At 39.8% G+C, this 14549-nt stretch overlaps 1 protein-coding gene across 1 annotated transcript in view; it reads right to left on the bottom strand.

Moving 5' to 3' along the window:
• Nucleotides 1–13584: 13584 nt before the first annotated feature.
• LOC134754373 (uncharacterized) overlaps nt 13585–14549 on the bottom strand; it is a 399152-nt gene continuing 398187 nt past the window's right edge. The window contains exon 10 of the mRNA XM_063690675.1: nt 13585–13745. Coding sequence (XP_063546745.1) covers nt 13623–13745 — 123 coding nt within the window. The 3' untranslated portion in view covers nt 13585–13622. The remainder of the gene's footprint in view (nt 13746–14549) is intronic.

The raw sequence follows: 14549 nt of genomic DNA, 5'->3' as shown, positions 1-14549 counted from the left end.
TTTCATTTCATTTCATTCTTTAGGCCAAGCAATAAGAAGGTATAAGAGGGAAACGCAAGGAACACAATTTTTAACTTCGTAGCTTTGTTTGGACCAGTTAGGAGATGAACATATCAAAAGTCCCCGGCCATAACCCTGGTGCTGGGGGGAGAGGGGGGTTTGAAGGTTCAATTTTTCGGTTTCTCGATTATATCTCGGAAACTATGCGTCTGAGCGACTTGGCCACTTATACAAAATGAAAAGAGATTTAATTTGTTACAAGTTTTATTCAGTCAAGTTTTTCGATATCTTGTATAGTTTTTGAGATATCCGCTCTTGAAGGTTTATTTAGGGCTCTCATTTTTATCTTGATTATCTACATCAGTAAAGCTGCTAGGCCGGGTTTGGGATCGTTTTCGAATAAATCGGGGGTGCTGAATTAATTTGTGGTATCAACAATACACCTTTCCGAAGTAAAAACATATAAACTTTAAACAAATAACTTTTTTAAGTCCTCCTTACGCTTAAACCGCTGAACCGATTTAGTTGAAATTTGGTAAATTAAATTAAAAAGCACCAGAGTTATGGCCGGGGACTTTTGATATGTTCATCTCCTAACTGGTCCAAACAAAGCTACGAAGTTAATTGTGTTCCTTGCATTTCCCTCTATACCTTTTTTTGGGCATTTATTTCCTGGCCTACTTTTCAAATGGGCTTGATGTTGTAAGCTGTTAATAGAGAAAACAGCCCTTTTGAAAAGTGCTCATATTCAAAATAGGTATGTAAACCTGTCCGGATTGCTCGCGGATGGCTCGCGGCATGCTCGTTAATGGTAGCCGCGGTCAATATGGGCGAATCTGTCGCGCGCGGCAGGTCTACTATTGTCGCGCTCCCACCTGCCGCGGGCAACAAGATTATTGGTATTTGGCGGCCTCGCTAAAGCGCCTACTATACTGCTGGCAACGGGGCTTCTACTATCTAGAATAGTGTCTACGGCGGATTATCTAAATTATAGTACAGTCAGCAGCAGAAGTTGCTACGCGGGCGAGGTGTTCAAAATCACCTTGACACGCTCTTATTCTCTTAACAATTGTAAGACGGCAAGCTTCAGTAAAAGACTCAGGAACTCTTAAACGACTTTTATTTGCTTCAGTAACAATTATTGTGTTTCATAAAAATCCAGATATAATTTTATCAATCAAAACGTCTGTCTCCGGCAACGTGTGCTGTCCCTTTCTCATCGCCCACCGACCGTCGTCCGCGGACGGTGGCTAAAACTATGGCGCCACTGACAGTATACGTTGGCGGAGAGTAGAATATCTATTAAAACAATTTAAATACTAATTTAATTATTATGATAGTTATTACATTACCAAATCAACGACAAATCCTAACATAAATAAACGGTAATTCTAACAATTCGGCCATCCGCAACATACACACGTCCCGTGTACAAGACAAGTAAAATTGAGCCATTGACCTAGATGTCACAAAATCATTACTTACAGGCCGCTACAATATACAACATTTTTTAGGTACTTTACTTGGCTAAAATCACTTCTACTTCGATGATATACACATATTGTGCTTATGAACAAAACCTTATTATATTCTATATACTTTTTTATATTATTATATAAACTTAGATTTGCAGTACAAGTGCCTTGATACCGAAACCAACTTAATTAACCACGAAATTAGTGGTACAAGTCGCTACTACCTTGAAACCACCTCAATCGTGGCGCAGTTCAAGTCGCTTCTACCTTGAGCCTGCCTCTACTGAACCTATTTAAAACTTATAAATGCGGTACAAGTCGCTTCTACCTTGAAACCGTAATCAACTTAATTAACCACGAAATTAGTGGTACAAGTCGCTACTACCTTGAAACCACCTCAATCGTGGCGCAGTTCAAGTCGCTTCTACCTTGAGCCTGCCTTCATTTTATCCACAGAAACTACAGCACAATATTTTCGGTTCGACAATTTTCAGTTAAGTGACCAAAACGTATGCATTTACCGCATTTTATAACTGGTTTAGGACACTGAGATTTATAATGTCCGTCTTGTAGACAGTTAAAACATTTTATAGACCTATCATTACTAGCCATGTTCTTGTTGCCTAATTCTAAATTAGTCTCAGGTCTAACTTTTTCTTTACGGTCACCATACGAACTATTCTTGGCGCTCTTCAAAAAAGGTAACAGCTGATCGGGACTATCGAAACGAGCTGCTTCAGCCCCTAAGCGAACACTACGGTCGTCTATTCCAAACACTAAACAATCAACGGCCCTCTTACCAGTAACCCCGCAACGGTTTAGCAACATTATCTTATCATAGAAATATTCTTCTAATGAATCGTTAAACCCGGCACGTTTGGCAAGCATTGTCGTAAGTAACTGTCCATAATTATCATCACTAGGGAACGCTAGTTTCAACTTTTCCTGCCACTCTTGCCAGGAAAACATAACAGTCGAGAGGCCAGCGTACCATTTTTGAGCCAAACCCTTAAGTTTTGGTAGCAAAGTGAACTGTTTGACGATCGTTCCAGTTATATATAACTGCGCACTCGTTCACTTTGTGTATCCACATCGCGATAGTCTGTTCCTTACAGGCCGGATCAAATTCAGGTATTGTATTTTGCTTTGACAATTTCTCGTTAGACCCTTTTTCGCCAATGGTACGCAAAGCCTCTACTAGTTGTAAAACGGTAACATTATTACCGGGAACAGGCAGAGTACTCGGAGACTCGCGCACAGGTCCGCTCTCGCGTCGACCCCCTTGTGGCGAGGGTGACACGGCCGCAGCCCTGCTGTGAGCGCATCCTCTCTCGCTACGCTGCCGCGGGCCGCGCGAGCGAGACCTGCTTGGACGACCGCGCCCCCGGTGACTGCTACGGCTGCGTGTGCGACGCCTGTCGCAGCCATCGCTGCGGGACCGGCGTCTGCTGGCACGCTCCCGTGTTGGCCGACTGCTCCGGCTGCGCGGCCGTCGCGTGCCGCCCCGTCGACTGCGCGACCGGTAGTTACTGGCTCGGTCGCGTCCCCGACGGTTGCTTCGACTACGCGAGCGACGACCTCCTCGTCTTTCTGCATGCCTGGTCGTGCTGCGTGACTGGCGCTCACCAGAAGGTGGCGTCGTCAGCACACGCGACCTTCTCTGTTCGTCCTCCATTTCCTGAAATATACATTTCTAGCACAAGTCTGTCTTTTTTTTTAAGGGAACAAGGGAAGTATAAAGCAATAAGCATTATAAGAGATACACCGCAAAACCGAACATAAACGGCATAAAATAACAGCTTTATTTAGTACTTCTAACGCATGATGTGGTCACATGTTAAATACCTAGACCGATACCCAGAACACGATTTCGTAGTTCAAAAGAATTCCATAATGTAAATAACACAATTATTGTACAGCCGGACAATATTAGCAAGAATTACTATATATCGAATTTAATCTAGTAGTTATCATATTTAAAAAAAAACGAACAAACCATCAAATACCTACCCAATAAATACACTATGTATACGAAAGAAAAATAAAAACAATCATAGTATAAAACATCGTATTGATTTGTATCTTTTATTTATCATATTTTTGTACTTATAAACAAATCCGCCATTTTTACTATCATGTTTTGTGCAACAAACATTATAGCATAAATAGATAAATAACAATAAGCAACAAACTCGTAAATACTAATACTGTTTTATTAGCTTTTTCGTACATTTAACACCACTGAAGACTATTTATTATATCAAACTATTTACATACAATCACAATAATACTTACGTTTTACTATTTGTACAAACCACTGGTTCGACTCAAGGAGTTGATACTTACTCCTTTACATCCCTTACTTCTGAATTTGTAAGACGGCAAGCTTCAGTAAAAGACTCAGGAACTCTTAAACGACTTTTATTTGCTTCAGTAACAATTATTGTGTTTCATAAAAATCCAGATATAATTTTATCAATCAAAACGTCTGTCTCCGGCAACGTGTGCTGTCCCTTTCTCATCGCCCACCGACCGTCGTCCGCGGACGGTGGCTAAAACTATGGCGCCACTGACAGTATACGTTGGCGGAGAGTAGAATATCTATTAAAACAATTTAAATACTAATTTAATTATTATGATAGTTATTACATTACCAAATCAACGACAAATCCTAACATAAATAAACGGTAATTCTAACACAATAAAGTCGCGTCAAGATCATTTCGAACACCTCGCCCGCTTAGCAACTTCTGCTGCTGACTGTACTACAGTAAGCATCAAATAGTGACTGCCAATGTGGCTAAATGTCTATGGCAACAAAGTTACATTACGATATGGCTACTTTAGCCGTCACTATTTGTTGCTGACTACATTTGCTTCATTAATTTGTAGTCTCCATTAGATATACGTATATCGGAGTCGCCAAGGTAGCTCAAGAATATCTGAACATGCACTTTAACTTCATTATATTGACATTTAAGATATTTGTGAATACTTCGGTCGTTCCGATATATCTGGTGACTGTTCAGCAAGAAAAAAGAAACCTACCACCGTTTGGCAAGGTTTGTCCACCCAGTTATACCTACTATTAGTTAGACATCTTTGGTTAGACGATACAACAAACTCGACAAAAAAATCTGAGCAGTATAACTAAATGGATCTGGACCGTCCATTTAGTTATATTCGTAATATTTTTGGTTATATTTAACCTTCCGTATGCTCCTGTCAAAAAATTGCTATTGAACGCCAAGAACCCCTAAAGTGGTCGTCACTAGTCGTGCCCACAGCGCCAAGGACCACTATAGGGGTTATGGCGGACGCTGGCAAAGTACTCGTAACCTTGATACTTTCAAGTAGTTTACATTCGCTCGCTTGCGCCCGTTATCTTGGCGTGACAGTGACGTTTGTAAGAAAAGAAAGAATGAAAGAAAGAATATGTATTTATTGCCACAACAGCGAATACAGAAAACACAATATCAAAAAAGATTACAACCTATAAACATTATACCTATAATCTATAATCTCAACCTAATATCTGTAACTTAATAACTAAACATTTGCTGTGACAAATGGTTTGAGAGTCGGCATAATGCATGATTTTGTGTTTATATTCTATTAAGCGTTCAAAAGGTTAAATAGTAATCTAGACAATAAACTTGCTGTGCCCGCCCACCGCCTCCGTAAGGTTAGTACGTCTTTCGTCGGGAACTGTACACGTTTTTATAACAAAGTGCCCGCAGACATAGTAAATTTGCCACATAACAAATTTAAGTCACATGTTAAGCGCTGTTTGTCTAGTAAGGCGTACTATACTGTAATAGTACATTATGATACAAGTGTGCTAAGTTGGTCATTACACACGAGGCGATATCGATGTAAGCGAGCGCGCAATAAGAAAGCCGATGTGTGTAATGACCACTGCACACCCGTTTCATACGACGTTTTTCAACACACTTGCGAGAAAAAAAAAGAAACTCATATTAATCAAATTTTAATAGTTAAGACACTTAGTATTGTGTGTTTCAACTGTCATACCTGTACTGACTCGCTCGCCCCGGTCGCGGGCGGCGGGCGGGCCGGCCGGGCCGCGCACTGCGCAGGCGATCGGGCGCGTCAGTCCGACCAATTAAAGAAGGCTCCCTTTCCATGCATATTATTAGCAATCAGTTACCTTCTTAACTCAGTCGGATAATATAATGAAAAAGCACGAGTGGAATAATACACTGAAAGAGCACGCGTGTTTAATATCTAGGATTATGAGCCAAAAATCGGTGGAATAAAAACGTTGTTTTGAGCAAGTGTTGAAAAAGATTTTATAGACGATAAGGATCGCTTTAAGACAGTAGCTTGATCTTGATAGTATGATACAAATTTAAGCAATATTTGTTTTTGTTTTAGTCTTTTTTTTCTGTGAAATAACCATACTAGTGTCCAGTAGAACTGACTCAAGAGACCATCATGCTCTCGCTTGATTGTATTGTTTAAGTTAATTTTAGTTTTGGACACTTAGAGACCTTATACACCTCTAAGATTTTATTATGTTTTAATTTTATTTTATATGTAATAATACCTTTATTTTTAATGATTCTGACAGGTAGAGACCTTTACATCTCTATGTCAATTTAAATTTGTAATTTAGTTATTTATAGGTAGGCATACTTCTTACGAATTATGTTGTGATTATGTGGCGCTATGCCGTCTTTAATGTAACATAAAAGCACAAATGTTGTATCTCACTGAATTAATTTACTTCATATATATTAATACAGGCCGGCAACTTGAACATGTCATGCGCGCTTAAAAGTCTTTGCTTACGGCGGCGTCGTTGATCGGGTCGCCACTTTCCCGAATGAAGGTTGAGGGAGACGATGGCTGAGATACACGTCATACTCGTGAACGGATGCTGTTTGTGGAGACCGGTCTGTTTAAGTTTACACGGGCTTCATTTGACCTATGTAACTTTACTTTAGAGTGGCATTAACGTGAGGCACTTCATTCGGTTCTTGTCTGTTTGTCTGATTTAATATTTTGTCTTTTTATTAATTATATAACAATTCAAGTCTTGGAGACCGTTTACATCTCTGGATAATTTGATGATCTTTTTTATTATTATATACATTTTATCCCTCTCACCTAGAGACTTTTACATCTCTAAAATTTTAGTACTGTTATTTGTATAGTTTTTATTAGTTTTTTTTCTTGTATAATTTAACATTTATATTTACGTAATTGTTTTTTGTAATTTTGGATTAATTTTATTGTTTGTAAAAATTGACATGTAAAGGTGCCCCTGTGGCCTATTTGCTGAATAAATGTTTGATGTTTGGAGCAGATCTGCTCCCAAGCATACCAAAGGTTAAGTCTCCACATTAGTATTCAAATTAAAAATGGGTGTTATTTAATCGATCTGCAAAATATTCCTATCAGCCAAAATGTGTATTTGATCAGGTCAAAATCAGTTCGCAATTAATGTCATAATGAGCTGCTCTAAATTGATTTGGTTGGCAAATTAATTATTCGATCCGCAGTAAGCGATCCACCATTAATCAAGTTTTGTTAAGCAATCAGTGGGTAAGCGGATTATTTAATTTTGGATTACAATTTAACTGATCCGAAAAAATTGGTTAGCTGAAAATTCAGCTGATCATCAATGGGGTACCTACCTTGCTTACCGAATGCTTACTATGGAAATGCACTATAGTAAGCATTGGTACGTCGCGTACAGCGTCACGGCGTTTGTTGCAGACCCGGGCCTAGACTTCGCTGTCCGTCGGTCTGTCCGTCTGTCACCAGGTTGTATCTCATGAACCGTCATAGCTAGAGAGTTGAAATTTTCACAGATGATCTATTTATGTTGCCGCTATAACAACGAATACTAAAAACAGAATAAAATTTAAGTGGGGCTCCCATACAACAAACGTGATTTTTTTGCAGTTTTTGCGTAATGGTACGGAACCCTTCGTGCGCGAGTACGACTCGCACTTAGCCGGTTTTTTAAACAAAGTAAATATTGGCCATTAACTTCCTTTCATTTTGTTCTTCATAAAACTTCCTGTCCTCTGTTTTCCAATAGCAGTTGGTTTCTGTGAAGGTCGCAGTTCTCACCTTCTTTTTTTTTACGTGGAGTAATGCATTTAGGCATTCCGCCTAGCCGGGGAACTAGGACGGATATGTCGGACTCGTGGCCAAGGGCAATAGTTCGTTACCTATAGATGACAGGAAAACCTATTAGAAATGTGCAGTCAAGCGTGAGTCGGACTTAATTACTTAGTTTTGATACGACCCTACGGGTTTTTAAAAACTTACGTTTCACATAAAAATATACATTGTTAAAAATTGTGTAATGTACGGAACCCTTGGAACGCGAGTCCGACTCCCACTTGGTGACAGGTCCTGATACGGTCATGTTATGATATGTTGCAGTGGGCATATGAAGTGGGCCCTGGGGAGCTAAACATGGCCTCTATGTACCTACTTTATTTATTTTTCTTTCCGTAAAAAATACAGGAATTCAGAAAAAACCGGCCAAGTGCGAGTCGGACTCGCGCACGAAGGGTTCCGTACCATTACGCAAAAAACTGCAAAAAAATCATGTTTGTAGTATGGGAGCCCCACTTAAATATTTATTTTATTCTGTGTTTAGTATTTGTTGTCACCTTTTTTTTATACTACGTCGGTGGCAAACAAGCATACGGCCCGCCTGATGTTAAGCAGTCTCCGTAGCCTATGTACGCCTGCAACTCCAGAGGAGTTACATGCGCGTTGCCGACCCTAACACTCCTCTCCCTCGTTTAGCTCTGGCAACCTTACTCACCGGCAGGAACACACACTACCTATAGCGGCCACAGAAATACATCATCTGTGAAAATTTCAACTGTCTAGTTATGAGGTACAGCCTGGTGACAGACAGACGGACAGACAGACAGACCGACAGTGGAGTCTTAGTAATAGGGTCCCGTTTTACCCTTTGGGTACGGACGCTAAAAAAACAATACATATATTTAAATTAAAAGTATATATTCTTGCAATATTCGACTTCTTATTATACATATTCATATCTAGAAAAACAATATAAAAAAATGTTAAAGAATCTTCTTTATTAACCTTGAAAAGTATTTTCTCTCTTCCTTTTTCTTCGACATGCGGCGTAGGACAATTAGATATAACCCTGGAAAGAGAATTGGTTTGTAAACAAAATATAAAAATATGATTGTGACTTAATCAGGAACTGAAATAAGCTTTTCATATCAATTTGTCAAATCCAAAACAGTTACATAGTATCATCCATTATTGGCACAAGAAAACCTATATGGAACTTATTTGGGAGTTACTGCGACAGCTTAGATACGCCATAACCATTGATTTATTATAAGAGTTCAGTTCAAGGGCCATATACCATAACATAACATACAAAGTGCTTGTCACATCTTATAGCACAATCGGATTAAGTCTCACCTCGAAATCCTTCCAAAGATATGAAATTTGGTATGTATGTTAAATAAAGGTCTCTTTTTCATATCCACACTATTTGACATTTGGGGACCTCGAGGAATCGCAGCCATCTTGGAAAATGTGTAGGGTAGTTTAGCCGGTTTACCGGCCACCCCCGGTTCTCGGCCACTACGTACTAAAACTGACCTTCAAGTTATGGATTTATTGTAATTAATTTGAGCATGTTTTGGAAAATAAAAGTTACCATTAACATTCCTTAATGTTATACAATGTACCATTAAATATTTGTTGTTTTAATCAAAAATCATTCCTTTTGACTGTGAAATAAGAGTCATTTAAAACATAAATAACAGCGGTCGACAACAAGTTAACAAGCGGCCTAGAACCAAAAAAAGTGGCCGACAACCAGCTAAATGGCTACTTTTTCATATTCTTAATTTTATAAATAAAACTTTGTAATTTGTAACGGATTTCGATACAAACATGGAAAGTGTATTATATTTTTAGTCGAAAAATCATAAATTGACAAAGATTGGTGGAATATATTGTTCATAAAATACATTTGAATTCGAAATTTTGCTTAACTGGCCGACAACCGGCTAAGCTACCCTACCATCCTGGAGAAATTTGCGTTTTACTCTAAATATACGTTCTCTATGAAAATATGGTGTAAGGAAACATTAAAGCTTAATAAGTTCTACACGAAAAAGTCCTAGATATCTTTGCGGAAAAAATACATCTTGTTATAGAAAATAATGGCTGAATCCAGATTTAGCGCTTATACCCTTTCAGGGGATATTCTCTTAATATGAAACTTGGAGGAATATGAATTTCACTTTTGTCTGTACATTTGTACACGTTCTACCCCAATATCAACATTTTACTCGACTGCGACTTAAACAGAAAGTAGGGTTATGGGTTTAAATCAGTGCATTCTGTAGCTCAGGATACAGGACGGATTTTTTAAAATGACATATCAGTAGATTCCTATTGACCTTCACAACCTGTTTACACTTGTTTTATTAAAGAAAAATCAATACAGCCGCCTTGAGAGGACGCCGAATAGTAAATCATATTTTTACTTCTGGCGCCTTAACTATTGAGTGGATTTCAATAAAATAGACATCATTAGATCCATAATTAGTACACGAGTGCTATGCAATACAAATTTACTAAAATAAATGGAGGAAAACTGTTTAGGACTTAAAAATGTGACTGCAAAAACAGATTTTAGGTCTTAAATGGGGTTTAAACAATAGTGACAGTAATGAAATTTGACATCTACAATTTCAGGGATCCCTGTTTGCGTGTCATAAAATTGGCGCTTCGGGTGTAGCATCTCATACCTGGGTCCTAACTCCCAGTCCTTACTCCCACGGGCTGATCCTCTGGATTCTCCAATCGGCTATAATTCCTTAACGCTTTTGCCTTCTCTTCCTGTCTGATTCTCGTCTTCCAAATTACTCCCTGAAACTTGATTTAAAATGTTTTACTTTCTGGCTACCATTTCTAAATTCTCCCTAAACTCCTTCTACCCTAATACAGCCCTGACCCGTCCGGTTACTTACCTTGCTGTTTTTCTAATCACTTCATGTTTTTATAATAATTTCAAAGCTAATCGACCTAAAATTCACTATAAATTTTCCTTGACATATTTGTTTCTTTGTTTTGACATAATCCGTCAAACTAATAATTTACTCTAAATTCTTCAGCATGAAGTTTAGGTCGTATAGTTTTCAAGTAGTTTGTTCTAAATTTTATCTAAAATTTGTTACTGGTGAACAAATATTTTCAAATGTATAATTCTAGAAAGCGGCCCAGCGGCCATCTGAATTCAGTTTGCTTCTAGTTCCCAACTAAGGAACGTCAGTTATAAGGGTCCGTGCGGGGCCAAGCCAGGCCCCGCACCATCAAGAAACCCTCGCTCGCGCTCCATAAAAGTACCTGTGTTCCTGGCAAAGTCTGGCGCTCTCTCTGCACGCGCCCAAGTCCGGTGGTGCTTTGCGGTTGCCCTAACGGAGCGCCTCGTCTCTGCAAGCGCGCGCTATCGGCGCGCCTCGCCTCTGCAAGCGCACGCTGTCAGTGCGCCTCGCCTCTCCTAGGCGCGCGCTATCGGCGCGCCTCGCCTCAACAGGCGCGTGCTGTCAGCGCGCCTCGCCTCTTCGAAGAGCGTGCTATCGGCGCGCCTCGCCTCTGCAGGCGCGTACTATCAGATCGTCTCACCTCTCCTAAGCGCGTGCTATCAGCGCGCCTTACCCAGCGCGCCTTACCGTGCGCGCGCTACCAGCGCGCCTCACCTTGCGCGTGCTATCTGCGCGCCTTACCGTGCGCGTGCTACCAGCGCACCTTACTGTGCGCGTGCTGCCAGCGCGCCTCACCTTTGCGCGAGCTATCTGCGCGCCTTTCCGTGCGCGTGCTACCAGCGCGCCTTACTGTGCGCGTGCTACCAGCACGCCTCACCTTGCACGTGCTATCTGCGCAGCTTACCTTGCGCGTGCTATCTGCGCGGCTTACCTTGCGCGTGCTATCTGCGCGCCTTACCTTTGCGCGTGCTATCTGCGCGCCTTACCGTGCGCGTGCTAACAGCGCGCCTTACTGTGCGCGTGCTATATTTAGGTCGTCCCCGTAAAACTACAGCCATTCAAGATCAAAATATTATTCGCTTATATCAAGAAAATCCTGTAACCAACGCTCGGAGTCGCAAATGATTATGGGATATCCCGCGATAGTGTCCGTCGAAGATTGAAAGCGGCTGGCTTAAGAAATCGAGTCCCTGCTCGAAAACCAGTGCTTTAAAGAAGACATAAGGACCTCAGACTCGATTTTGCGTATCAATATTTAAATTTTGATTTTAGGAACGTCGCGTTTCTAGATGAAAAAGTGTTTCAGTTAAGCATGGATGGTCGAGTGTCATTGTGGAGATTGAATAATACCCGTTATAATGAATTAAACGTGATAGAAAATAGAAGATCAGGTCGTATTTCATGCGGAGTTTGGGGATGGATGTCGTCTACAGGGCCGGGAGAACTGTGCCAAGTGACTGGTCAACTAAACAGCAGAGATTATATTGAAATCCTCAACGATGTGCTATTGCCCTCTTTGCATATTACTTATCCAGACGTCAATCCTGTATACGTGATCCAGGACAACTGTTCTTTTCACAACAGCCGTATTGTTCGCCACAGGATTAACGAACAAGAAAAAATTGCGTTATTAGACTTCCCACCTAAAAGTCCAGATCTAAATGTCATTGAAAACTTGTGGGGCATAATGGCACAGCACTGGGACTCCACACAAGGCAGAACGAGGGTAACATTAACTCAGCACTGTTTTGACATTTGGGAATCCCTGTGGGGTTTGGATCACTGTTACAACATGGTAATGTCCATGGACATAGGCTGAATGATGTAATAAATGCCGAGGGTGGCTATACTAGATATTAGGGTCCATTTCACGTATTCTATTAGATAGAGGATAGAAGTTTAAGTTCAAGAGAATTTATTTAAAGTTTTTTATTAGTAAGAAAGTGAAAATAAAATTATAGAATATTTGCCATGTTTTATTGAATGCAGTTGTTTGGCAGCTGTCCTACTAGCGGTAATAAAGCAATTAACGAATGATTATTTTCTCTAGCTCGAAACGTAGAGGTAGAATATTTAAAGTTCACGACCCCTATCAAAGCAACATTGCTCACATACATAGGTATAGTATAGATCGTATCATTCACGAGGACCCGTGCCTTGGTTCGTATTGTCAGATTAAGGTAAGTAAGGTTAGATTTGACAAATTCGCGCGTCATCATTATACGATCATAATTTTGTATGTAACAAAGCTTTTACATATTTCAATGCTTTCCAAAAAATTTAGCTATATTTTATTCCGTCAAATTGATGATAGAATAAAATGTGAGACAGACATATACAATGACAAGTCTGCACTGTTTTCGTGAATTGTCAAATCACTTTATACAATTTACGGCTCTATACCAAACAGGTATGGCTCGATTTTGCACGTTGATTACATATTTTTGATTTTCGTGTCAGATATATAGGTGGTCCATCTGCCATCCGATGTATTTCCTTTCACAGTTGATAGATATTTATACCGTGAGAGTAATCACATAATTTTGATTTTTATGAGTAATCAAATATTTTTAAACGACCGGATCCGATATTTATGCGGATACAGAGTAACGATGTTTTTGCTGGCCAAAAAGCATCACATATTTTTACGGAGTTAATGTCGTCATATACTTATGGCTCCAATGGAGGATCAGATATTTTTGCACGGCTGCCCACAGTCATATATTTGTGCTGGTGACTGTACGCATTTTTGTTAACGTAAAGCCCCCCCAGACTATGTGCGTGAATCGCGGCGTGACTTCGCGGAGAGAACATATTGCGACGTCGACGTATGACTCCACACTCGCAAACTTCACGGCAATTTCGCAGTTTAGTTCGCGCCAAGATGGCGCCAAAGCATCAGTTGATCGACTTTAACTGTGAGTTAGCTACGGCAGCATTGTTATTTTTTGTGATTCTCGAATGAGTGGGCCCTTATGGTCTGTAACAAAATAATTGTATAATCCGTGACGTGCAAAAAAAAAAATGGTAGGTGAAACGAAGTTCACCGGGTCATCTAGTTTAAAATATAAATATTAGTTGTTGAAAACAATTTATTATTAAATGTCTAATGTCAATTGACGAAGAATTCGTTGCCACGCTGATTTTGGTTATGGCGCCATTTGCAGGCCCAGTTCCAACAAGACATGCCGGCCCATGGTTCGTCCGTATAAAACACTTGTCCGTTCTGGTACATCTGTAACAACATTTTGACATGAAATGTAGATTTTCAGTTAAAGCAAAAATATTTTTTTCCAATAATGTATCTAAAAAAACCGGCCAAGCGCTCAGTGTAGGGTTTCGAAGTTAGTTACCCGTCCATCAATATAGGCTGCCTTGAACGGGGGCTATTAGAGGGTATCATATACGTAATAACCTTTGTAGCACTTTTACTAATAGTACAATCGGATTAAGTCTAACCTCGAAATCCTTCCAAAGTTATGAAATTTGGTATGTATGTTAATTAAAGGTCTCTTTTTCATGACCACACTATTTCACATTTGGGGACCTCGAGGAATCGCAACCATCTTGGAAAATGTGTACCATTCTGGAGAAATTTGCGTTTTACTCTAAATCTACGTTCTCTGTGAAAATATGGTGTAAGGCAACATAAAAGCTTATTAAATTCTACACGAAAACATCCTAGATATGTTTGCGGAAAAAATACATCTTGTTATAGAAAATAATAGCTGAATCCAGATTTAGCGCTTATACCTTTCAGGGGATATTCTCTTAATAGGAAACTTGTAGGAATATGAATTCCACTTGTGTCTATCTATACATTTGTACACGTTATACCCCAATATCAACATTTTACTCGAGTGCGATTTAAACAGAAAGTAGGGTTATGGGTTTAAATCCTGATAATCAGTACACCCTGTAGCTCAGGATACAGGACGGAGTTTTTAAAATGACGTATCGGTAGATTCCTCTTGCCCTTCACAACCTGTTTACACTTGTTTTATTAAAGAAAAATCAGCACAGCCGCCTTGAGAGGATG

Source organism: Cydia strobilella, chromosome Z (assembly GCF_947568885.1).
Source record: "Cydia strobilella chromosome Z, ilCydStro3.1, whole genome shotgun sequence".
In the NCBI taxonomy this organism is placed as follows: domain Eukaryota; kingdom Metazoa; phylum Arthropoda; class Insecta; order Lepidoptera; family Tortricidae; genus Cydia; species Cydia strobilella.
This window is presented reverse-complemented; position numbering and strand designations above follow the sequence as displayed.